The sequence below is a fragment of the Chanos chanos genome, chromosome 4 (assembly GCF_902362185.1).
Source record: "Chanos chanos chromosome 4, fChaCha1.1, whole genome shotgun sequence".
Taxonomy (NCBI): domain Eukaryota; kingdom Metazoa; phylum Chordata; class Actinopteri; order Gonorynchiformes; family Chanidae; genus Chanos; species Chanos chanos.
Genome location: NC_044498.1, coordinates 24,928,644 through 24,955,832, shown reverse-complemented (window position 1 = coordinate 24,955,832; position 27,189 = coordinate 24,928,644). Strand labels below are relative to the sequence as shown.

The 27,189-nt window shown below is 42.2% G+C and overlaps 2 protein-coding genes across 2 annotated transcripts in view; one reads left to right on the top strand and one right to left on the bottom strand.

The window, feature by feature from the left end:
• Positions 1-14,114, bottom strand: part of ncoa1 (nuclear receptor coactivator 1) — a 39,722-nt gene extending 25,608 nt beyond the window's left edge. The window contains exons 1-2 of the mRNA XM_030772000.1: positions 14,055-14,114; positions 1,977-2,082 (exon numbers count right to left, since the gene is read on the bottom strand). Of these exons, the coding sequence (XP_030627860.1) occupies positions 1,977-2,065 (89 nt within the window). The 5' untranslated portion in view covers positions 2,066-2,082; positions 14,055-14,114. The remainder of the gene's footprint in view (positions 1-1,976; positions 2,083-14,054) is intronic.
• Positions 14,115-22,162: 8,048 nt separating this feature from the next.
• On the top strand, positions 22,163-27,189 carry rpl7l1 (ribosomal protein L7-like 1). The gene is made up of 6 exons (XM_030771326.1): positions 22,163-22,177; positions 22,528-22,636; positions 22,728-22,891; positions 23,060-23,197; positions 24,923-25,032; positions 26,079-27,189. The coding sequence occupies exons 1-6, from the start codon at positions 22,164-22,166 to the stop codon at positions 26,285-26,287; spliced, it is 744 nt and encodes a 247-aa protein (XP_030627186.1). The 5' UTR covers position 22,163; the 3' UTR covers positions 26,288-27,189.

The following is a 27,189-nucleotide window of genomic DNA, read 5'->3' as shown; positions in this document are numbered from 1 at the left end:
GTAAAGATGAGGTGAATGGGTGCGTGTACATACGCATGACTTGCTAGAATGTATGTGTATGTGAGTGTAGGAGAACATAGCAGGGAAAAGTAGGTCAGAGCATTGCCAGGGTTTCACGCAGGCGCTCTGTATCGGTCAGGTGCTGCGTGGGGTTGCTGTAGAAACAGTCCGTTAGATCAGCCCCACCAAGGCCTCATAGAAGAGGGTGTATGGTTTAGCCAGTCGAACCAGTCCTGTTCTGCACAATCACACAGAGAACTGCTCTTATTCTCTTTTAACTTTACACTCAGCTGCACTACAAATTACACCTGTCGCAAAAAGTGCACACACACACACACACACACAGACAGACAGACAGACAGACAGACAGACAAAGGTTGAAGTCACAAAACACCCAGTGTCTAGCTCCAAGCAACCTTAACAAACAAACACAACAAGGTTCAGCTGTGACACACAAACAGCAGATGAGTGACTGTTCATTAGCTTACTATTCACTAACACAATGCTTCAAACAATTCTCCACCACCATCACGTATGACACAGAAAATATCACAAGCGTTACTGAGATGACAAACATTACACAGACAGCAACCTTAAGCAAACCAACCTAAACCACACAACAGAAAACGTTTTTACACGGCTTAGACGTGATGGTCCTGGTCTGAACTGCAGCATTTCCATGGTAACCACACAGTTACATGTGTTAGGCTCATGTTCTTGAAAACCAGTTACAACAATGTGAGCTATATGTGGTGTAACTAATTACACATTTCTGGTTCACTTTTTATTGCTGGATTTAGGGCAGCATTTAAGGGCCCTAACCACCAACCCACCCACCGGCCCGTAATGCAAATAGGAAGCTCTCATTGGCCGATGCATGCAGAGGGCGTGAACAAAATTTTTTGACAAGCTTGTCTGATGAGCTGGAGTCATTAGCTAGACTGACGGTACCATCTCACTGGAGACTGGCGAGGATGTTGTGGAAACAGAGAAGCTGCAGGATCAAAGATCACTCACCGCCCCCATCATTAACGACAGAACTGCTCTCTGATCAAGAGAGAAAACTGGTTTGAAACATGTATCTCCATCCTCCAGTCTGGGTCAAGAACTAAATGACTGCGTTGGGGAGAGTTGAAGTGTTTCGGAAAATCTGCACATGCATGTTTGCTGCTTGGAATGCTACGAATGCAAACATTCATTAATGAAGTCCAGCACTACTGTACTCTTTAGTTGATTAGTTAATTTACTCAGAAATACGAGTCCTAACTGAGGCCTATTTGAAGGAGATGGGGAAAAAAACACATCAGCCGCACACATGCTTTCTTTTCCCAAAACACTATGAAATAAAACTTAACGTATCCATTTAGCCGATGAGCTTTCAAGGTCAGAATGTTTTCCAGAGTATTTTCTATTTTTCTTCAAAACAGGATACTGGTTGTGGCAAAGCAAAATGCCTCATGTCTGAGATAAAGTAAAGCCATGGGTTGAACATAGCACATCTCAGCTCAAGTCTATCCCTCTTTGACAGGGGGTCGTACTGGGAAACACTGATTTCTTACTGGAGAAGCTCTCCCTAAACTAGCTGTCCTGATAATGTATGTATGCATGCAAGTATGTATGTGCTTCCAAAGAAAGACCTAATGTTTAATAATTTGTTGACCAAAGACCTAATGTTTAATAATTTGTTGATCAAAGACCTAAGGTTTAATAATTTGCTGACCAAAGACCTAAGGTTTAATAATTTGTTGACCAAATCAATTGTTCCTTGAAGGCACTGATGTGATGCAAACACAATAACCAAAAGAAATCTCAAAACGGAACAAAAAGAGCAGAAAGGGCAATGGATGCATTTAAAAAAAATAAATAAAAAAATCTGTCATAGCAGTCCCAGAGCCGGTTTCATAGACTCAGAGCCACGGCAAGACAGGAATGTAGATGTTTACAGGTATTCTGGGGAAAATGTGTTTGGTCCTTACCTTGGACCAGAGGTATCACACGGAGAGCCTTTCCTCTTGCGTGACTCCGGGGTCAGAGGGTCAAGGGCATTCTCCCCGACGGCACTCATTTTGAGCTTCAGCACTCCTGGGGAAAAAAAAGAGACAGAAAGTCAGTAAGGATAGGTTAATGGGACAAAGAATGACTAAGTCTGTCAGCCAATGGAGTACAGTTCTACTATCAATGCAGTCAGCCAGTCAGGGAGGTTTGCACTCAGACATTCAGCCAATGGTGTGGTCTAACGTTTGACGATACTTTCTAACGTTATTAACAATACTGCCCCACTGAGAACAAGTAATGCAATAAGAAACAGCAGATAAAAGAGTTCAAATGCACATATATGAAGACATATAATCAATAAACAACATCAAAACAGGAAAGCGAATTACATCAATCTGTACATAGAAGCCAAATGAAACCAACCATCTGTTTCTTTGAATCAGTAACAGTAAACTGCAGACAGCAATCATGAAACATTATGCCTAAAAACGTATGTCATGAAGCATGGCCTATCTTCGCTGTACACACCAGTCATATGATTCTCCCAAGGCCAAATCCAAAGGCCTGGGGTTACAGCTTCCTCCCTATTAGCCACGCACATGATCAATGGTTCCTCACTGCGCTGTTACAACTGTGGACGACAGTCTCGCTAATTAAAAGCTCTTTTGATCCCCAGTCCATGCCCCTACCCAGCCCCCATGCCTGTCAGCCTGAAGAACAAGGCCCCAGTGAAGCTTCCCATTCTCCATACTAACATAACACAACACAGGCAGGACGACTTGGAGCCTGGGCTTTCAATAAGCGTCATTATTACGGCACGGGGAGTTATCCGACGGTCACATTCTGCACTGAGGCCCATCCTGGTTCCTTGAATTAGGGAGAGATTCACAGTTAAAACATTCCCAGCTCCTCTCGTCACCACTTTCTAAGAGCTGACGGAGGACAGGCTGAGTTTCCTTATGACGAGGGACACTTGGCAGATGTATAAGTATATAAGACAAGCTTAAAGGTGAAGAACCAAGCAGGTCTTACAGGTGTTAACGTGGAGACACCCAGCAGAATGAAGATGAAGGACACTGATGTTACTGAGAGAATTTAAAAATCCTCCGTACAATGTTTATTCAAAGTTAATGAAAGCTTTGGGTCCCAACTGAGTAGTGACTTACTCCTTGAGAATTATTGACTTTAGTTACTTACTTCCCCAGATATTCTCTGAACTGTTTATCCTCTAGGGGAGAAACTACTTCTGTGTGATGACCTAATATAAGATTCACCACACCAGGTCTGACTCTGATCAAATTCACACAAAAGCATTCAAGACAATCCCATATAATCAACATGGTAGACAACCACATGCAAAAAAAAAAAAAAAAACCCAAAAAAAAAACAAACAAACAGCAGCTTCTATGAGGAAGGTCACTTCTGCTGCAACTTCACATAATATCATCACAGTAAGACAAGAGTGATGCTGGGGTGGTCAGTGTTTCCAACACCCTACTGGTCATTTCCATTAGCGCCTCTGTGGTATGCCCACTGTGCTCCAATCCCATGATGCCACTGTCTGTGTGGGCTGTTTACTTGCAGAGCACTGCAGAATGTTCCCTACGTGCATCAGGTGTCCTGAGTTGCCTGCTGGTAACCATGGAAACAGAGGACGTGTAAGCTCTCTGTAAGGGAATCCTTCAATGTGCAAGCATGCGGAACAGCCGCAGGACTCTAACACACACCTCACGGCCTCACACAACACGCTAATACGGGCATTTGGAAACCATGAAAAAAACACACACACAAACACACATGTGAAAACGAATTAAATGAAAAGCCTACAGGTCCAGCCTTCATACACTGTCGCCTGGGTAACATGAGGGCATAGGTCCCTTGTTCACCTTGTTAGGCCCCAACTAATAAAGAAAACAGAAAAGGTGATGACACCATGCAATCTACTCTACTCAAATATATTAAAAGTGCTAGGAGAGCCTCTTTTCCGACCTTGTCTTCAAATGAAGAACTAATCCCCCCTCTTCTGTTTTTTTTTTTTTTTTTTTCCCTTTTCTTTTTTTTAATTAGGGGAAGCAGGTGTGTTCACTCTTAATTCAGTCAGCACTGCTGGAATGAAGGGCCCAAGTGGAAGAGTCTTCATCGGGGCACTTGTGTGTCTGTCTGGATCACCAGGGTTAGTCCATTTCTCTGGATCACCAGGGTTAGTCCATTTCTCTGGATCACCAGGGTTAGTCCATTTCTCTGGTGAAGTGTTTGGTGTGAGGGGTAGCCCAGCACAGAGAACCAGAGAGAGGCCAGGGACACCTGCATTATCCACAGTTGCTCAGACCGCTACTTGGCTCCACAGCCGTGCTCGCCTTTGATCTGCGGGCCCTGAACAAACCGCCATTGTGGGCGAGCCGAAAATTACCGACGTCCAGCAAGCACCTAATCCCCATCATTCCCATTTCCAGAGTCTCCAGCTAGTGCATTCAACTCAAAACCAGCCAAAAGCTCCAGAAATTAGGTGGGGGTTTTTAAACTGTAAAGACGTGAGGATTGTCATTTTGAGGGAGGCAGTTTAGTGAGGCTAAGAATGCTAAGAAAGAGTTTCTGTGGCTGTGTGAAGGTCCATTTTAGTCTTAAGGACCCTCAAGAGTTTAAAATCACTGATAATACCACTTGTGAGCAGGGTAAACTGGGAGGTCTATTTGCTTGAGAGCATGAAGTGCTGGTGAATGATTCACCCTCGGCTTAAGTAGTTGACTCAGTTACACTTGGTCCTGGTTTGCCGCCTCAAACTTCAAAGCCCTTAGAAATATGCACAAGCATCAACTCTGGAACACGAACAAATCAAAGACAGATAAAGTGTCAAAGTCAACCGGCCTCCTACATCGCCATAAAAAATGCCATATATCCCTCACTGTATCTTACAGGGATGAGGTCACAGTTGGACTCTGAGTACTGATACCACACAAACACAGGCTTTTCTATATAGTCCACGCGGTACATACATGCATTGCTTAAGACCTGACTTGACTCTGGGGAACAAATCACAAAGTATCTGAGTGTTGCTACACAAACTGTGGACTGCCATCACAGGGATTCAAAGTGGATCAGAAATGTGTCTGAAGTCAGAACTATCTGTGGGCTGAAAGGAGAGATTTCAGATGTGAACTAAGTATATAACCAGGCCAAAATAACAGTATGCAATATTTAGAGAAGCTCCAAAAAAAAAAAAAAACCCAATTTAATGATGGTGTGGATATGAAAAAATGTCTTATTTGTGCCAAAAATTGCCAGCAAAAAGCACTCCTTGATTTTTTTCCCCATTCATTTCATAATCTCGACTTTGATAGTATGTTCTCCTGAAAGGATCAGACTGTTGTTTTGAGAAATGAGAACTAATGTAAACCAGTCCAAGCAAAGCAGGAAAGCACCTCAGGTGCTTGTTAGAGTAATAAGGGTATCTTAGCTTCTGAGAAGTTTCCTTTCTCCCTGTGTCTCTGTGTGTTGTTAGATTGTTCTGGAATGCAAGAGTGGGCTTTCCAGGTCAGCGTTTAAAGAAGGGCCACAGTACCACTGGATAGTTTTAGACCCATTCCTGGGCTCTGTTTACCTCATGGCTCACCCAGTCACCCCACCTAACAGTTACAGCCTGCAGGCCAAACATGTCAACAGGAGAAAAAAACTGCAAAACAAATTCCACGTCAGGTTCAAATCTGTCATCACAGTTTGCACAGGGGTTCAATCCACAACAACAGCATCAATAAAAAAAATAATAAAATTCAGTCAGCACATTTAAAACATATGTAATAAGAGCCTAAAAAAAGTTCACGGTGTCTTGATCTAGTGGATGGTGGAGTTTTACCTGCACTATAAAGAGTGTGACAGTAGCTACAGTACACTGCCTGTATGTTTATTATTGCAGTGACACAACATGAATGGACTGTGCACAATGTCAGGTCAACCTAATCACTGTACGGCCTGATCCGTTCATGACAACAACCTGTTACATGAGGCTCAGCCATGAGACATGCCTGGTCAAAGGGCACTATCTGATCATCAAAGTATTTTTATTACAACAACAACATTATCCAAAACCAGACTAAGAACAGAGGCATTCCGCATGGATTTACAGAAATGCAGCAAGGTCACCGTTCACAGATGTGGACTAAAGGTGTAATGCCATACACCAGTAATGCTGGCTGCAGAAACAAGTCATGTGTGATGTCATTTCATTCAAGTTTATTTTTGCACACAGCAATTCACAGGAAGTTCACATCAAGCTCAAAGCCCAATCAAAATGATTCCATACAAGTCTTCTGGTAAGCCCCCCGCACTGTACACATGCTTGTTCAATGGTAAGCCTCCTGCACCGCAGACATGCATGTTTATAGTGCTCCAGTTTTCGATGTAGACAACTGATGCACTGAAGAGCCAATCTAAATTAACTGATCTAGTTAAATAATGCTAATGAACTGTTATAAGGACCACTTTGCAGTAATAAACAGTGAATCTGTGTCAATATGTTAAGCTACATGTGATCAGAGCATCTCTATGCTGATGGGGGGGTGCATGAAATTTGCTGCATGAACTTGAAATGCTCTTAACTAGCTACAGCGAAGCTGCGACCGAGTTCCTGATGAAAAAAGCACACGGTGCAATCCGGGTGCAACATAGTTGCAGGCGACAAAAATTGCATCCAGTTTCCACCATGTAAGTCCACCTTCGTGTTCCTCAATAGAATACAGTGCGCATTGAAATTGCCTTAAAGTAGTAACTTTCTAGTGCAAGTTAAGAGGTGGAGCAGTTACTCAAACACTGGCACTCTATGGAAACAAGCAGATAAATTTGGCACATAATATGACAAAAGAGGACTAACTAACAGAACAGTGGTGAAGCCACAGCTGACGAGATTTTAAGGAGAATTGTCAAAAATACTGAGAAGAGTATGTTTCCTGGCATAATCACAAACAAATAGGGGGCATTCGTCAACTGTGAACTGACCACTGCTGTGGCTCAGAGCATTCACACTACATGTGCTTAAGCCTTTGAGTGACATTCGTACTACATGTGATTAAGCCTTTGAGTGACATTCGTACTACATGTGCTTAAGCCTTTGAGTGACATTCGTACTACATGTGCTTAAGCCTTTGAGTGACATTCGTACTACATGTGATTAAGCCTTTGAGTGACATTCACACTACATGTGCTTAAGCCTTTGAGTGACATTCATACTACATGTGATTAAGCCTTTGAGTGACATTCGTACTACATGTGATTAAGCCTTTGAGTGACATTCATACTACATGTGATTAAGCCTTTGAGTGACATTCATACTACATGTGATTAAGCCTTTGAGTGACATTCGTACTACATGTGATTAAGCCTTTGAGTGACATTCGTACTACATGTGCTTAAGCCTTTGAGTGACATTCATACTACATGTGATTAAGCCTTTGAGTGACATTCGTACTACATGTGATTAAGTCTTTGAGTGACATTGACTTCTGTTCTGTGTTGGTTAAAGGTGCTACCACACCATCACAGAACATCTCTCTTCCTGTAAGCAAGCCGACAGTAAGATAAGACATAGCGGCATCTGGTTCGCATGGGCTGTGGTTATCTCCCAGCCCGGCTACAATGGGCAAATCACGAAAACCACCATGCCACTTTGAAGGGGAAGAGATTTGCATGAAATCTGATGCTGTGCTATGAATCAAAGCCAGAAACTCCTGCTCATGTTTACAACTGCACACCTGGCATTTCTCGTGTACCTGACCAACGTGGCCAACTCAACACAAGTATTTTGGAACAGACAGTAAGGGGAAAAATGGATCAATTCACCTCTGCACTGAACCACAGTTTCTGACAATCACACACACACACAGACACAGATATCCACACTATATACTGCACCTGGAAAACAAAAAAAATCACTTTGAAATGTTTTGACTTCTACCTTATGCTCCTGTCAAGAAAACTTTAATGAAAACAGCACTAAATATATAGACGGCCTCACATGTCCTTTCCATCATGTTAATTTTATCTGTCGTAAATTTCCTACTTTATCTCAGGTGCTAGGTGAGAATTAATTCACTCTTCGAAATATCTGTTTCTCTTGACACACACCATTATGCAAAATACACTGACCCCCCCCCCCCCCCCCCCCCCCCCCCCCAAAAAAAAGAGGGAAAATAAAAAAAAGAAGAATCACTGGCATAAAAAGCTGCAGGCTCTTGGCAGCAGTTCCCCATTCCAACACCACTGATAAGAGTGTAAACGCCTTCACAGCTCACCAGTCCTATGCATTCAGATGACAAATATGTCATACATGTGACTGACCTCTGAGGCCTCAGGCGTACTTAAAGCATGAGCACGCACGCACACGCACACACACAACCTGACCACAGAAAAAACAACAGCCAGAGAAAAAGAAAGGAAGAAGAAAAAAAAAACAGGTCAGACATCAACTGTACACTTTTACAACATTATTCACATTTTTTCTACTGGTTTTAAGTGCTCTACAAATAGCATGACCCCCATCTGACCCCACCCTGAGTTGGCACTGAAGTGGAACACTTTTCAGTTGTAAACACATCCCAGTGGGTCAAACTCTGACTGCACAATATGAGTCTGATCCCCAAAAAGTGCCGTGGCTAAGCTAACAAACAAGAGTAAAGTCAGGGGAGGTCCTTGGTTGCCTCACAAACCCATATCTAATACACACACACACACACACACACACACACTTAAAAGGTAAACAATATGTCTCAAGGAGAAACATGGGTACGATGGTTTCTCTCTCTGTCTCTCTCTCTCTCTCAGACACACATATATACACACACCTCAGGCTGTGCTCAGCTGCGGCCTGTGAAGTCGAGCAGATCCAGTTAAAACAGCGTCAGCCTGTCGAGTCACGGTGTAGCCCACGAGCTCAGGCTGACGATGGCGGCACTAACCGCTCCGGTAGCACGAGCGCGGGCCAAGTATCTCTCCATTTCACAGTCTACAGAGCTCCTTCTCGCAGAACGTTGCCCAAGCTACTCTAATCAGCTCACACACAGACAGAACAGCAACGTATGTCACTGAGGGAGAGGGACAGACCACTGCGCTCTGGGGGGGGGGGGGGGGGGGGGGGGGGGGGCGTGGAAGGCACTGTTTACACATGCCGCCTTGTGGCTACGCCAGACAAAAAGCAGAGGTGAAGAATAATGACTCCAGGCTAAGAGGACCTAACAGGAGATGCCCTGACAGAGGAGCCTAAAGGCATAGGTTAGTGATAAAAAGGAGCAAAAGTGTCAAAGCAGATGAAACCTATGTTCAACTATATACAGTCTTCCCCTGCCTTCCACACACAGATGGTCTGTTCCATGAGAAGCCGCTCAGTCACTGTTGCTAACTAACCCCCCCTTAGCAATATAGGCCAAGGCAGAAAACACATACAGTACTCCCTGAAAATATGCACTCTGCATAGTAACAGTGGCCAGAACAGATTCATCTGTCATGATTCATTCTTTTATGATGCAACAATAAATAGCAGAATATGGCTCCAGCAGCAGCCTCTTCCTATTGCAGAAACAATCGTGTTGGGGGCGAATAAATAAATAAATAAATAAATAAATAAATAAAATATGGGATAGACACAATCTCATGTCCATACAGGACTGGGCTATGGACCATAGTCTTGGCAGACAAACAGTGTACGCCAAATCCAATTTGTGCGTATCTCTCTCTCTACCCCCTGTTGCTGTGTACATAAACATGTGCCACTATTATGCATTTTTCACACTTAATTATCCAGCCCCTGTCAAAAAAGCCCCCAGATTTCAACCTATTAAGTAGTAAGTGCTTTAACCATTTTACCCTACTGAACAATCACATTTCCTCATTCAGTTTCATCACTACATGTTTGGCTGACAGACCCTATGACAGATCTTGCCCGGGATTTGAACACACACAAGCTCCTTATTATGTGTTTGTTTCCTACAAACAGCAATGCCACACATGGAGATAACCTTGGCACTTGGTGGTGAACAGCTCAGCAGAGGCTGTGAGTTTGGGGCACGGCTGCACATATCCGTGTGATTCTTACTGGGCAGGAGGGCTCCCAGCTGGTTGAAATGTCACGGCCTACGTGACTGTCCATACCTACCGAAGCGGCCTGGGAGCCCGGGGGAGGGGGGGGGGTGCCCGCCCTCTATCTCCAGCACATATTGTTTGAGGCATTCAGTGTTTACGCCCAGATTCAGGATGTTTACCAAGAGGAGGAAATGACCCCAGCGAACAAGGCTGCCGGACTGTGGGGGGGACTCAGTCAGCGCGCGAGGCCACAACAACAACAACAGTCACCACTCAGTCAAATGAAAGCATGGCTCCGCGCGGCCAGGACCACTGCCAGCCTAAGGTGGTCTGTCCAAACCACAGGTTCCAAGAGTGATAAGAAGCAAATTTGGGAGGGAGGCGAGCATATTATGCATATGAAGACAGGAGGAACCTAACATAGGGGCCCTGACAGAGACAACATTCACGGACACTGATATATCTATCCGATAAAAAAATAAACAGGCTGTTCTCTGTAAGTCATCGTCACATCAACGGCAAACAGACTACTAAGAACCGGTGCCTATCCTCCCTTTGATGTGTAATGCTGGCACCTCCCTACACACAAAACTGAACACACTGAACACATTCCTAACGAGCATGCACCTCTATTCAGGTAAGGTAAGTTTATAGTAAGAGATTATGGTTACAGTGCAAATTGAATTTTGAGTAAGTAGCATATAGACATTTCATTTCAGAATCACATTTGTGAACAATGACTTGCAAACAACAAACACTGTTTGTATATGTAAAGTATATCCACTTCCTGTTTTATAACAAGTCTAAAACACCCGCGTCCTGAGTCTCAAATCAAATTCTTCTCCCAAATTGTTTCTGGCTGTCCGCTCCACAGTCTAAGACTAATAGATATGCTTTGACAAATGTAAATTCAAGACTCAGTACAGAAGTTTAGTGCTCATTAAATATTGCAGTTTTTATATGTCCATACGCTATAACACATTTAAACTGGTCACAAATCTTACCTGACAATGGGACTCTTAGATCATGATCTGGAATTGCGTTTTGTGTTAACAAATTATTGTTCCCATTTAGGGACTCTGAGATAATATGTACAAATGGCACTGATGACTAAACTCTCTCCACACAGCTGCGTTTAAATGCATAAATAGGCTTACTTTCTGCTCTTGCAGCATTTACATAGCTATTTTAACATGTTTTTTTTTTTTTTTTTACCAAGACAATATGTGAGTGAGTGGCAGCTGAGAAACCCAAACGATGAAGCATGCCAAAACGAGGCAGGTGCCCAAGTGTCGCCTCACACCGCCTCAGCAGAACGTCAGCCCTGGGAGAAAACAGAAGCCTGTCTGTGTGTGGAATTATCATTTGGCTAAAATAATTGGCTCTCTTAAAATTAGATTGAACAGGGACTTAAGGCCTTTAATTAATTCATGCAGATGACCCACCTCAACGCTACAGCTGGAGAGTCAGTTGAGCCAGTATCCAGGCAACTTGGATTGTCCGACATGTCAAACGCATCTGGATCGGAACCAGTACTGATAAAGATTTCAGCACCACTGATATCTGAGGCTGTTTTAAAGCTGACTAATGTAATTTTCAAAATTATACAATGTATAAAATGTTAACTTTGGAAAATCATTTTGACTCTCTCCAAATGCCACCTATAAAAAAAACCTAGTATCTAACATGCTAGTAAAGTCAATGCTAATGGCAGGCAAACATAACATTCAGAGACTCAAAGCCACTTATCTACCATCGCTGGTGACTGTAATTTACTGAACTGGCATCTGAGCTTGACTGCTTTGGTATGCACTGTAACTAAAACCACTGCCTAGTTAGTTGCAATACCATGAATTACGAGTCTTTTGCTTGTTGCATTCCCAGGTTAGCAGGCCAGGGGCTGTTAAAACCATATTTTATTCATTATTTTTAAAACATGCTGCAGAGCGAGCTGAGGACTATGTGGAAAGTGGTAGAACCAGACTAATGTCATACCAATCTGTTCACTCAGTGGCGGCCCACTCAGCCTGACTTGGCTTCAAGCTGCCTCTGTTTTCACTGCGGCACCACCACTACATCTTTGTTTTGTAATGGAGCAGCTGTCTGATTACCCAAAACACACGGGTCAAAAGTGTAACCGGTAACCCTCCTCAACCTGAACACTAGGTCCCAAAACAGCCACGGTTATTCTGGGAGATCACTGCTACCTGTATGCCAAAACAACAACAAAAAAAATGTCCGCGTGTTTGAAGCATCAGACTGAGATGAAAAAATAAAGAGTACGCTCAGCTGAATGGGCTAATTCCACTATTAAAGAGTCCCCAATGAAACAATTCTAAAGACTTAGGAGTTAGCTGGTGTAGTTACTGCAGATGTCATTATAGATTCTATCATATCCTACAACACCAGTTAGCCAAAGAGATTACCTCGATAATGAATACATCTATCTGCCTAAACACTGATAGAAGAACTGCCAGAGACAGAGACAGAGACAGATTAGATAGTTTTGTGGTCATATAGGCATTATAACACATAACAAGCTCTCAAGGAAACAGCATGACAGAGACCCTTGGGCTGGGTTGGGGGTGAGGTGTGGTGGCACCTGTGATGACCAAGTGTTTCATTATACATCCACTAAGTGACAGATATCTGAAAAATTCCCCTTGCCTGTCACTTGCTTTGGGGAACGCATCACACTACGCATCACTGCATACTCCAAATGAAAGGCTGGGAACGTATGTCTACATTAGAGGGAGACGTGGCCCCTTGGTTTAAGAGACACAGAGGTGTGGGCCTGATTAACACGACACACACTGGGGAATGGGATTAGACCTGTGGCCTCCAGGTATAGGGTCAAAGACGTCCCGGCACCACCCGAAGCTCCCTTCACCGCCATTCCCGCCTTCAGCCCTGAGGAGCTGAGCAACACAGTCTAGTGTTTTTTTTTTATAAGCATAGATGTGGAGATGAATCTACTCTTAAAAGAAAAAAAAAATCTGTGTTGGCCAACTTACAGGCTCACAGCATCTTCTGCATGAGTTTCATATTTCTAGGTTAACCGAAATAGACGCGATACCGGACTTAAGAAACCATCGGCTTGGCTGACCTGCATCAATTATTTAAATCAAATTCATCAGTGCATATGTGTTACGTAGAAAGAGACAAACACTGCATACCACGCTGCTGCTGAGTTCATCTGAGGATTCTCTGGGGTTTGCAGCAGTGAGAGTCCATCGTTCATGATGGAAACCAGGCAGTTCACTGCTACTGCCGCTGCTGCTGCTGCTTTTATTATCTCAGCAAGATCACAACACTACCTACAAAGTGGTTTTTGAACTGAGAACACAAAACTTACTAGTGGTAAAGAAAGATTCATTTCTAAGGCTGTGGCTCTCATAGAAGTAGTAGGAAATAGACAGCCCCCAGTGCTTTTCGCTACTAGTCACGTGAATTAAGTAGAAGGTGACAAATCTAAGCTCTATTCGCCCACTGTTGTGGAAAACACCTTTACAGCATTAATTCTTTTGTCCTGTGTTCCAAACCATGGTGTGTGACTGACACAAATTTCTCATTTTTTCAGTCTGGAAATTTCCTCTAAAACACAACTGCACATTCACTCAATAATAACATCTAAAACATTGTGCACATCACACACAACAAAATGTCGCCCAGCCCCTGCTGAGGAATGATTTACGGAACTCTATTCACATACACCTATGGATGCAATGCATACACAGTGATAACCTGCACCTATATACACAACAGACAATACACAGAGGAAGTGTGACTGCACACTCAGCATGAAATATGAGGCTCCTGGTCTTTGTTCAGTACATCAGTGCATTCTCACTATTTTTCTCCTTTAGCTGGAATCAGAAAGAAAACAACAGGATGAGGAGTTTTCTGACAGCCGTGTAAAAGAGGAGACTTTTCCGTTACAGTAAGAGCTGGAGCAGAACATGGCAGTAATAGAGTGACAGTAAAAACACACTTACTTGATCTAGGGCTCCAGAAGGACACTCATAGGGTGGTCACTGTGGCGGGAGTCCGCTGTACTGGGCGTGAGAGTGTGTGAGTGTATGTGTGAGGGGGGGGGGGGGGGGGGGGGGGGGGGGGGGCTGGGACAAGAGACAGACAGTTGGTGGTTTGTCGGGGTGAGGGGGCTATGAAGCCATGCCCTCCCCAGAAAGCAATGCCATCCCAGTGGGGAAGGCAGGCGCAATCGAGCAGCTGAGGACAACCTGTGGGAGAATCAAAGGAGAAGAGGATTAAGGCTCTCATGTTCACACACTGTAACTCAACACACTGTAAAACTGAGCATTTCTCAGATTCGCCGTCCCGCAAACCCACAGAACTGACACAGCAAATACTAGTTTCAACACAGTCACAGACACAAATATCTAAGACTTGATTGTCCACAGGGGTTCTCAGGATGAGTTTTGAGTTTCACTCAAGAACCCCATTCTTTATCAGTCATAGCTGCTCCAAAATGTACAGCATTACACTCAATTTAATCACTGAGATCATTCAAACAAAAACTCATCCACCCTCATTTACTTATACAATAGGAAATATTAATCAACATAGATAAACATAATCTGTGTAGTCAAGTGACAAATCTCAAAATCTTTAGATTTACTATCAATGTTAAATGGAAAAAAACCCTGGGTTTTGTCAAGAAAGTCCAACATGACAGTAATCTGAAATGTTACATCAGAGAGACACCAACATGTTCAAGACAGTGTGGACAGTGTGGACCATCAACAGAAAGACACTAACACACTCAAGACAGTGTGGACCATCAACAGAAAGACACTAACACACTCAAGACAGTGTGGACCATCAACAGAAAGACACTAACACACTCAAGACAGTGTGGACCATCAACAGAAAGACACTAACACACTCAAGACAGTGTGGACCATCAGCAGGAAGACACTAACACACTCAAGACAGTGTGGACCATCAACAGAAAGACACCAACACACTCAAGACAGTGTGGACCATCAGCAGAAAGACACTAACACACTCAAGACAGTGTGGACCATCAACAGAAAGACACTAACACACTCAAGACAGTGTGGACCATCAGCAGAAAGGCACTAACACACTCAAGACAGTGTGGACCATCAACAGAAAGACACTAACACACTCAAGACAGTGTGGACCATCAGCAGGAAGACACTAACACACTCAAGACAGTGTGGACCATCAACATAAAGACACCAACACACTCAAGACAGTGTGGACCATCAGCAGAAAGACACTAACACACTCAAGACAGTGTGGACCATCAACAGAAAGACACTAACACACTCAAGACAGTGTGGACCATCAGCAGAAAGACACTAACACACTCAAGACAGTGTGGACCATCAACAGAAAGACACTAACACACTCAAGACAGTGTGGACCATCAGCAGGAAGACACTAACACACTCAAGACAGTGTGGACCATCAACATAAAGACACCAACACACTCAAGACAGTGTGGACCATCAGCAGAAAGACACTAACACACTCAAGACAGTGTGGACCATCAACAGAAAGACACTAACACACTCAAGACAGTGTGGACCATCAGCAGAAAGACACTAACACACTCAAGACAGTGTGGACCATCAACAGAAAGACACTAACACACTCAAGACAGTGTGGACCATCAGCAGAAAGACACTGACACACTCAAAACGGTGTGGACCATCAAGCAAACTCAGGCTCTTCCTGATACAGCCGAAAGCATTCTGAGAGCATACATCTCAACATTCATTTTTTCTCTTTCACAGCATTATAAAAAAAAAAAAAAAAAAACCCTAGACAAGCACAACCTGATGATTAAACTGGTCATAAAGATAGTAAATGAGTCAGCTGTAATTACTGTTTGTGTGACCTTATTTGTCGATCTCACGCATAACGTGAATAAATGCATTGTTATGAGGAAGTGCAGTTGTGCAGTCACCCATCAGGAGAATCTGGTTGGTGTACTACGACTGACCAGAGAACAGCAGGAGGAGGAGGTGGTGGAGGAAACGGAGCTGAGAGACTAGGATTACGTCAATAAGAGGCTGCCATTGTGTTTTTCAATCTCAGTAACACTGAAGATACCAGGTATCATGGCCAGTTAGTCTGCCTCCTCACTAAGGTCTGAACCAGGTCATGACTCAGAACTAGCATGTGAAAGTTCCAGTCCTGAGTATATGGGTAATTATATTTTTACAGTTAGTTCCAGCACAAAGGGGGGAAAAAAACAAACATTTATTTACCATGCAGGAGCATGATGTAGTTTTCGAGTAAATGTACACACACTACGTATGATTTCAAAAATAAATACAATAATTGACTTTGATGCCAAAATCTATAAGTGAGAACTGTCAATGTTGTTTGAAATCTCTCATTGAATTGATGCAATTAGGCCTATTGTTTTTTATTGAGTTGATTTTTACCCTTATCACCATGTTCCACAGACAAACGCCACTCAGTTTGCTGAAGGCATCACACATTGTCTCGTCAGCACTAATGTGTCAACAAGGAGTGCACACTATGTAATTACATCATAATCAATCACATAATTGCTGTTTGTTAGAGGAGTTCATCAAATCCAATGAACCAAGGACCAAACATGCAGACTGCAACACTTTTTTTTAAAATCATAAGTCACGTAACTCTCCATAATATCTGTCACCCTACTCCTTCCATGTAATGCACAGTAATTATAGCAAAACCAAATACACAATATATAATAATTACTATTACATTAATCATCATCATCATCACATAAACCATTGTACAATCAACGTTATCACTCGCACACAGTAATCGTTGAAACATCATTGATTTATGTATTTTGGCATAAAACCACAAGTTTTATTAGGGCAATAGCGCATCAGAGGTACCACTAACGGACATTTTGAGTAAAGTGCCAGCCACACTATGTTTATGACAGCTTATGTCAGCCATAGTGTTTCCACACAGGGCTTCTAATTCAGGGCTCCCTAATCACATGACAGGTCACTTACACACAAATAAACTGAATGGTTATAAATTGTCACTGTGCTCTCCCTGTTTAATCTACAGGAGTATCCACAATTCTCACGTCTCTTTACCATTAAGTCCTACATAACCAGAGGACAGGTCAGTAACAGTGGCCACAAGAACTGAGTATGAGGGTAACAGAGGCCACAAAAACAAAGAAATGGTGTCAGGTCTACTGCAGCCACAGGCCACACCAATATATCATCTTACAACATACAAAAGTATGTTGTGCAAACAACATTTCTTGATAAAATCACCATAAACATACACTTAAAGGCTATAAAACAACTCTGATGAGGTCGATCAAAACACTCTGCAGATTACACTACATCCATGGACTGTAGGCTGTGAATCTGTTCTGTATCTGAACACACAAGACCAAAGTTGACCTGACAGTGAAGTGGGAGTGAGGTGTGTAGAGAGCAAACTCATGTTCCTTTCGCGCGGAGCATGTCACAACATCCTGTACTTTCACTAACACCTCCTAATTTGTAGATGTGTCTCTCGAGGCAGTGGAAAGCTGATAGCAGGTGCTGCATTTATGAACATTTACTGTCCTGGTCTTCACAAAATAATTGTGTACAGTCAGCTGCACTGTGCATGTCAGGCACGGTGTGTTCCACCGCACCTTGAAAAACTGTACGTGTAGCTTTTGCGGTCGTAACGTGGCCTAATAAGAAAGGGACCACTGAGCTCTGGCTCCAAGGCTCAAGTCTTACTCAGGGACAGCGCGCGACGTCCGACTTCGAGTGGGCTCGCATTCTCTTTCCTCTGTAACTCGTTCGTTTCCTCGCTCTCGCGCTGTCTCCCAACCCCCACACATTCTCACAGTCTGCTGCACAAGCTCTTTGCAAGGGAGAAGAGAATGTAGGTCAGCTCTCTGACGGCTAGGGGAGGCACAGCTGAGCGCCCCTTTCCGAGCTGCGGCAGTGTGCCGCTCAAAACAACTACCGGGGCGCGAGACAGGACGATACTTCGCTCGATAAACAAATGTATACTTCACCTGTGCTTTTTCAATCTTAGATTTATCATAACCCTTTTTAACTATGCTATTCGATTATCACGACTTCGCTAGACCCCACCCCGAAGTCCTTACTTCTCTTTATAAAGGGTTAAAAAATCCGAGAATATTAATCAAACTATTCTCCGAGTTCAATCTCTGGTATTTTGAAATATTATTATTGTTAAAACGGTGCACATACATTTTTGCTTCGGAAGCAATCTAAATTTAACATAAATACAGCTGTTTACCTCCCTAATTCTCGCTGAATACTGCTGTTCTAGAACATTCTGCAGTAGGGCCTCATTTACTACAGCCTGTAGCGTTGACTTACATTCTCCGTTTATGAAAAATTGGGTAATCTATGTATTTGTCACATCATACATTGATCATGAGAATGTTTTTTTTCCCATTCCTTGCATTTTATTGGACACTACAAAGCTCTGAAAATCTGAGGCTTCTATGAACCACATACACACATGAAAAGAATCCGTCAAAAAGCACAAGATACAAAATATTTGCGAAGTGCTGATGTGATGAAGTTACGATAACTACAACATTTCAAGTGCTTAAAGCGAACGCTTCGCTTAAAAACATAACAAAAGATCATTTAAGAAAAATTCAGCTTAAGATATATTTTCAGAAAAAAAAGTCTACGACCAGAAATCGTTTGGACAAACCCTTCACGGTTACTTTAAACATACTATAAAAGACACAATCAGAGACTTGTTGATGCCTGTCAGCATACAAAAAATCTTAAGAGAAATTTTAAACCCCTATCATAAATCTGCTGTCTGAACTGTTTTTACTAAAGCACAAGTGAAGCTAAATTTACTGTTGCATTACAGTGTTGAAAACAGGAGACGAAGCGTGAATTCTTACTACACATTGTTCATGGGAACAACCGCGAACAGGCACAGATCTGACAATTATCTACTTGTCAACAGTGTTGTGTTACGTAGTTGAACTCCCAGGAAAACAAATATACAAAATGAGGAGGGAAATGGACACGGGTCTTTTTCGGAGTTATTCCGGTTGTTGTTTGCCTGTATTCATAAAACCACAAAGGATCTAAAACGCTGTTGTAGATGCCAAAAGGCTCATTAACACTTAACAATGTAACATAGGTACAACTGCGTATATTCTGCCAAGGGCGTATAAATGCGCTCCTTGTTAAAGTTACAGTTAATTTCTGTTAATCTTAATGCACAAAACTGTTTACGACCCGACATATATTAACAATTGATGTTCTGCTGACAGAGATAATCAGCTTTTCAATTTAGCCATTCCTAAGGTATTAATGGCACACATTAATACCACGCAAACAAAGTCGCTTCAAAACAGTCCAACTCCGCACGAGAGTGGAGCTCCTGTTAGCTTCCATCTTTTGAAACGAGTTCGCACATAAACGTGCATATTTAAACGACAGCAGAAAAACGACAGCACTCGTCTTGTTCAAATCTCTACACGTGTGGTGACATTATATGTAACTATGGCGATTTCTGCAACAACTGACATCTTCAAAATACAGCAGCAACATCAAAAACGTAAACAAAGTTGAGTTTCAAATCTTGACAGACTAAGGTCGCCCCCCAACACGAAAAAGCATAACTACCTGAACACTTAGTTTCACGTCAAGACCTGCACACAGTGCGGAATTGACCATATAACCTAAGATTCATCGATAATATTTGTATGTTATTCGTTAAGTATTTAGGTCAAGCTCGCATCAAAGCTAGCCGTAGCAGGTGAAGCAAATAAGCGAATACCCTGTCCTGTGTACTTTGGAGAGCGAAAACGAGTCAAGGCTAGACACTATGGATTGGTACCATTTTGCTGGATAACTATAATATGATCTTCGTGCTGTCTGCAACGTAACTCACGCCTGTCCATTTTATAAAACGTTAATCAGAACCTTTATTTCAGTTTAAACGCCAAGCTTGATACTAAGATCGCTAAATTAGCAAATCATGCGTACCTAGCTCGCTAGCTATCCAGCTGACTATGCTGACCGCAGCGTGTTCTCATGAGTGTAGCAACCCATATGCTAGCTAGCTGACAAATTTCGTTTGCTGATGAACTATTTAACTTCCGCCTACAATATACATCTTACTGAAGGATAATAAGGAGGATATGTAGCTTACCTGTTTGGGTTTTGTTTTCGCCGTCTCCCCTTGCACTAAAGAAAGACTTGACGCTGACAAGCTAGAATGCAATGGCTTTGCAAGGTAGCTATACCAGATGGAGCGATTAGTTATGCATTCAGTCAAATGCAAATATTTGACAAGTCGTGAGCTCGCGAGCTACCTCTGATTTTGATAATAAAAATGTAAGTGCACAATCAGTGGAGCGTCGTTGCACTGCTGTTTGGCGAAACAGTTTTGAGTGGTAGACAAGAGAAAATGAAATTACTGAGCTGTTAACTAGCTAACAAACAAGCTGGTAAAATCATCCAGTTGAAAACTAGCTAATAAGGTTAGCTAGCTAATTTCGAGAGCTATTCAAATCCCGTTCGTTTGTTTTCATTGAGACTCGACCGCTTCTTCTTTGCAAAACCACGAATACGACAAAAAGATTCTACTTAAACTTCGCATAAAATCCCGTTGGAGCTGTCATTTAGTTAAATCAGATTGATATTTGTTTCTTTAATTCTCGCGTTGATCTCTCCCCACCGCCATTTTCAACCTCCACACAAACAAACAGGGGCCGCGTTCACGTCATGTTCTAGCTGCGCACTATATGTGATCGTACTCTCATCGACACTACATTTTAGTACTATTGCTGATATACTCACCATACTACGTGCGCAGGTCTTCGCAGAGTTTTTACAGTTCTAATGTCACCACTGTGGCGTCGGGCTCGTACGTACAATGACGAGGCTTAGTACAGTAAAATGAAGAGCGCGTTCACGCGTTAGAAAGCACAGGGGCATCAACGTGAGTAATGCATGCCTCCGGTGAAAACTATTTAGTTTTTTATTCTCTTACTACAGTAATTACATACCTGAGAGAAAACGTACAGGCCACAGACGGCGATCCCTTTAGTATAGAGTTAGACCTTCGGAAGGGGTATCAGATTGCAAACAGTTATTGAAACAGTAAAACAAAATTGAATAAATAGAGAAAAATGTAACCTACACCCTACAGAGACTGGGGTTTTTATCACTGCATGTGAAAAAAATGAGTCCATACATTTGTCAAGTTCCATACAAATGTTCAAGCCTCCTGCAGAAAATCCACGTTTTTGTAGGTTTCATGCATATGACACTTGTCCAAAGCAATGTTCAAGTTTAACATGTATCCTCCATCTCAAGAGGAAAACTGATGACGAATGAATAAACTATCACGTTTCTGAGTGAGATTTTTGTGGGGATTTGTCTTTCGAAGTGAAGTTCAATTTCCACTCAAAACAACTGCACAAGGAATAAATGTTTAAAAAATCTTACATGTTCACAGAGAGAATCATTTAGAGCTGATATGCATTTGCTAATAACCACATGTACAGGGCTGTTTCTGTGGTCAGTTTGAATTAAAAGTCATTCATCTTATTACACAGAAGATATTCTCAGGGGAGTGGCTGGAATCCTTGTGATGTCATATTGTTTTGCAGTAACAATAAAGTAAAGAATGTGTGTGTGTTTATACATACGAATATATATATATATACACAAACACGCACAAAACACACATGTGGCACCAAGTAGTTATCAATAATGATTTGTTAATGATGTGGCATTTAAGATTTTAATCATCCCATCATTCCATGTGAGACACCTGTGAAGAAAATAATAACGTTAAACTAGAATTTTCGCTGCCTGGCTTTTCAAAATATAGGTGAGTCGTGCTATGAAAGATTAAACTGCTGAAACAACGACGAAACTGTGTTGTTTCAGCAGTAAATCATTATCAGTAAATCATGTACTGGTTTCATGATCGTGTGATTATTTGCAGTGTAGAGTTCCTGAACTGACCTGCTTCACGCACTCCAGTACAGAAGGCGGCGGTAAAGCAATTGTATACGTCCTTTGAAATAACGTCATCTCCGTGCGACTTAATAGTCCTTTGCAGTCGTGATGGCAGACCCTGAGTACGTATTTGGAATTATTGATATGTTTATCAGGATCCATCCTTCTTAGTAACTGAAGTAAAAATGCTCAATTTGAATACCATGCTCATACCAGAAGCAGTAAACCATCTGGGCAGAATATTTTTGTGGGAGTCAGTACGCTAAAATAGTAATTAGCTGTCTTTTCCGAGCATGGGCTGGCGGGGTTGTTGTCTAACACTCTCAAGATAACATTGTGCTTTATAACTTTAGTTCAGTGCTTCCGAAAAATGTATCCAAGGAGAGAGAGCCTACGGTCTTTCTCACAAAACTTAGTATCCGCCCTGGGCATTTAGTCGCATTTCTTCATCTTTTCCTTGTTGCTTTGTTAGACCCCAGAAGGTTATCAAGTTGGTTCCTGAGAACCTCTTGAAGAAAAGAAAAGCATATCAAGCTATCAAAGCCACACAGGCCAAGCTTGCACTACAAGAGAAACGGAAGGTAACCGTTCTGTTCGTTTTTTTTTACTTGTTTGTAGTCCCAAACAAAAACAAAGAAAATGTGAGTATATAGCTGATTCTTTCCATTACAGGTACAAAAAGGCAAACCTTTGAAGTTTAAGCGTTTGGAGGAGTTCCTTAAGGATAGCAGGCGGGCACATCGTGACGAGGTCCGTCTTAAAAGACTGGCGCTCAGGCCTCAGCCTGCCCTTCCACCGGCCAAAAACTCCTTGGTCTTTGTCATTCGTATTAAAATGTAAGTACTCCATGACATCACTGTCATGGATTAATTTTTTTCTCAGGTCCGTTTAAGCCTTTCTTTTAAGGTTTGTCTGCCACACGTAATATGCTGTATGTGTTTGTGAAAGTTTATGTTTGAGGTCAGTATGAAGAGAATATAAACATTTGATTTGTTTGTGCATAGGATCAAAGGTGTCAGCTCTAAGGTCATGAGGGTCATCCACATGTTCAGACTACGCAAGATCTTCAGCGGAACCTTTATTCGCGTCAGTAAGACGTCCATGAACATGCTGAAGACCATTGAGCCATATGTGGCTTGGGGGTGAGTGAGCAGTCCACTGTGTATTGGTACAAGATTTACGATAAATCATTTTTCAGACTTTGCCACCACAAGCTGTAGCGCAGTTTGCTTTGCAATCACATAGCGAATGTGTAGACCAAAATGTGCGATGATTACAAATATATTCATGAGAGTTTTGTCCGTCAGGAGTGTTATAGCTACAGCTCTTGACTGTCACATATGGAGTATACACAGCACAGTTTTTTTTATGGGAGTGGGGAGATTGTATAAATCCTAGTGATGTTTTACCTTTCAACCTAGGGCCAGTTCTCAGAAGTAGGTTTTGTTTTTTAAAAAAAGATGGAAAGTCATGCTAAGGATTAAGAAATCTTAAACAAAAGAACTGTTGTCTCTGACAATTGATTCATAAATTAAGGGCTTAAAAGTCCAACTCTGTTCAATAAAAATTTAATGTCCAACACACCCATCAAATTTCATAGCTCTGTAGGTTTGGATTTAGGCAGCCCATTTAGTTTTAGGGGAGAAAAAAGACACATAGTTGCTAGTGGAGACTAACATGTCCTAACTAAACATAGGCATTACAGATGTCGTGCCACTTACTGGATATGTGGTTTATGGAAATGAGAAGCTCTCCAGATGCCATCTATATAAGATGAACTGTGCAAAGTATGAAACTTTATGATGGAGGTACAGGTGTTTGCTCTAATATTTTTATAACAGCGCCACCTAGTGACTGAAAAGTCCTACAGATCTTGATTGGTCTCTGCATAGGTCTCCCTCTACCATGTGTCAGAACTCTAGATCTTACAGTGTTTACTTCCTGTTTGAAAAATGTTCAAAACCTGAAAAAGGAGACTGTAATCGTTAGGGTTTTAACAGCTCCCAGTGAATTCAGTCTGCTTTTCTGAGTGAAGTAAAGCAGTTAAAAACCATGTGGATGATGCAGCCCTGGGCTTTGGCTGCATGCACAAGGAGTTGACTTGAGTCATTTAGCAACAGTAATGTAATGAAATCAATAGGGGTGTAACGATTCACCGATACGATCAGCAATTCGATTCGGTGCGATGTGATCCGATGCAATCTGATGCATTTTTATCATTTGTTTAATGTAGACATTCATTTGCCTTCCTTCTTATAAAATCCAAATGTCTTCCAAACTTTAGATTATAGATTTGATGGTGCACTGTAAACTGTGTCTGTGTTGTTGGACATGTTGTTCTTGAGCATGAGATACTGTGCAGATTTATCACCAGATGAGAAGCAGTCGTTATTATTTTGAAAGCAACATGACTTAACGTTAGATCAGTGAGTCTCCTGCAGCAGCTTAGTTTATACTAAAGTAGAATTAGCAGCAAAGCTTCAGTCAACTGATTCGTAACTTTAGAATTGGGCCATCGACCGGTTCACGGTACATTTAGTTCAAACCAGGGTTCCGCATTTCCAATTCGTATATGTGAATCGTTACACCCCTGTAAAACCCCCAGTCAAGTTGGTCGACATAGGAACGTAACATAGCTGTTGTTGAATTTTGATCAGTTGAGTCTTCATAGTGGCTGTTCGCTTGTGCTCCACTCAAAGTTTCTTGACTCTTCACAAATGATTTTATTGGCTTTTACTGTGAATTGTCATTGTTCTAATGTTTTTGTTCTTATTTAAATGTTGGTTCAAGGAGACCTGACATTGTGCACAATTTTTATTTCAAGTTTAGTGAAGACCAATTTTTTTTCCCCCTTTGACTATCCCCAGGTTTCCCAACCTGAAGTCGGTCCGTGAGCTCATCCTGAAGAGAGGCCAGGCCAAAATTGGCAAGAAGAGGGTTCCCCTCACAGACAACACACTCATCGAAGAGCATCTGGGTATGACCTGAGCATGTGGTGTGTGATACTGAGGACAGGGCAGGCTGTTAACGCAAAAATTCGTATCGCACATCAGAATTTCAGTTTTAGGTTACAGCATGGTATAAGACTCTCCTGCTTTCGTCCCTGTTGTCCAGTCTTCTCTAAGGACAGAAATCATGTTTGTTTATGTAAAGGTCTATACTTTTTTTGACTTGTTGTACACTGCTCTAATTAATGTTACAGGATAGTAGAAGGTGTTGTCTAGATTTTAGTTTAGAGCTTGGTCCCTAACTTAAGCATTATCAAATTTGGAAATTTTGTGGCGTGAGATCCTCAACACTCAACTCCAGTGATGGCTACATTTCACCAGACCCCTTTTAACAAATCAAAGCTTCAGAACCACTTTACTGGACCCTCTGAGCACCAATGAGATCAGAGCTAGATGGGGTGGTCTTGAACTAATTTTGTGAGCCAGTTTATCCTGAGTCATTGTTCTTTTGAAACCACGCGTTCATAATCCTCCTTTGAGGTTTGGTATGTTATGTAACAGTTAGTCTTAAGAGTGCAGCAGAGTGGGTCCCACACAGGTATTCTGAATGACAGAGGAAAGCACAGCATTAGTGCATGCATGTAAAGGTCTGAGGAGAACTTCTGTGCGTGGTAGGGTAGTCCACTGTCTGCTTCAGAAAAGCCTAATTTTTAGTGTGACGTGAGAACTGTACCCATTTTCTCAGAGGTATTCACTCAGTTCTTGAAAGGAATGCAGTTATAATGTGATCAGCCGGATAACTGAGCAAAGCTCATTTGAGTCCACATGTTTATTTACACATTTACAGCTGATTTCATATTATAAATGCTAATGTTTTAATTTAGGTGTATTTTATGTGTATCCTGATTAATACATACTGAGTTGCTTCTAATTAATAACTTTTTAATGCTTCAAATTTTGTAAAAAAAAAATCGGAAAACATGGGTTCATCTTTTTACTGCATCATATTTTCATTTCGGTCTATTTTGTTGTGTATCATGATTATAACATACCTTCTTTACACACATTTGTTTAGGAAAACATGGCATCATCTGTCTGGAGGACCTTATCCATGAGATCTACTCTGTGGGAAAGAACTTCCGTGTGGCCAGTCACTTCCTGTTACCATTCCGTCTGTCTGTGGCTCGTCACGCTTCACGGGACAGAGCCGGCCTGATGAAAGAGATCGGAGAACCGGGACCAAGAGCGGAGGACATCAACAGAATCATCAGACAACTCAATTAAACCACCACTCAAGGACTTATCCAAACAACAGGACTTATCCAAATGGGACTTTTCACAAAATTGCTCATTGGCTGTGGTTGGCTCAGCAGATAACTTATTTTGTTGTTATTTGTTTGTTTGTTCCCATTGGCAGAAAAGGCTTGTCTTAATGTGTAAAAATTCTCAGTGAGATTTTATGAGTAGTATGGATAAGACAGACTTCTGTTCTGAGAGGAAGTGTTAGCAGCTCCTGTCAGTCACGGGTGTGTGAGTGTCCGTGGTTGTATGGTCTGTCAGTCACGGGTATGAGAGTGTCTGTGGTTGTATGGCCCGCCAGTCACGGGTGTGTGAGTGTCTGTGGTTGTATGGTCTGTCAGTCACGGGTGTGTGAGTGTCTGTGGTTGTATGGTCTGTCAGTCACTGGTGTGTGAGTGTCTGTGGTTGTATGGTCTGTCAGTCACGGGTGTGTTAGTATCTGTGGTTGTATGGTCTGTCAGTCACTGGTGTGTGAGTGTCTGTGGTTGTATGGCCCGTCAGTCACTGGTGTGTGAGTGTCTGTGGTTGTATGGTCTGTCAGTCACGGGTGTGTGAGTGTCTGTGGTTGTATGGTCCGTCAGTCACGGGTGTGTGAGTGTCTGTGGTTGTATGGTCCGTCAGTCACTCTATGGCCCACTACTTGTCCCGGCAGAGCTCCAGCATCAGATGACATCTCAATTTTCTCAGCCTCCTTACTGCTGTCTGTACAGAACGCCTTCTGTGTGTGTGTGTGTGTGTGTGTGTGTGTGCACGCGCGTGTGCATGCTGTTCAGGAAAGGGGATTGCCACATGGACAGCATTTAAAAAAAAAAAAAAAAAACTTGGGTTATTTGTTCCCCAGCCCTCTTTTTTGTGAGAGAGAGAGAGAGAAATGTTTTGTTATCACC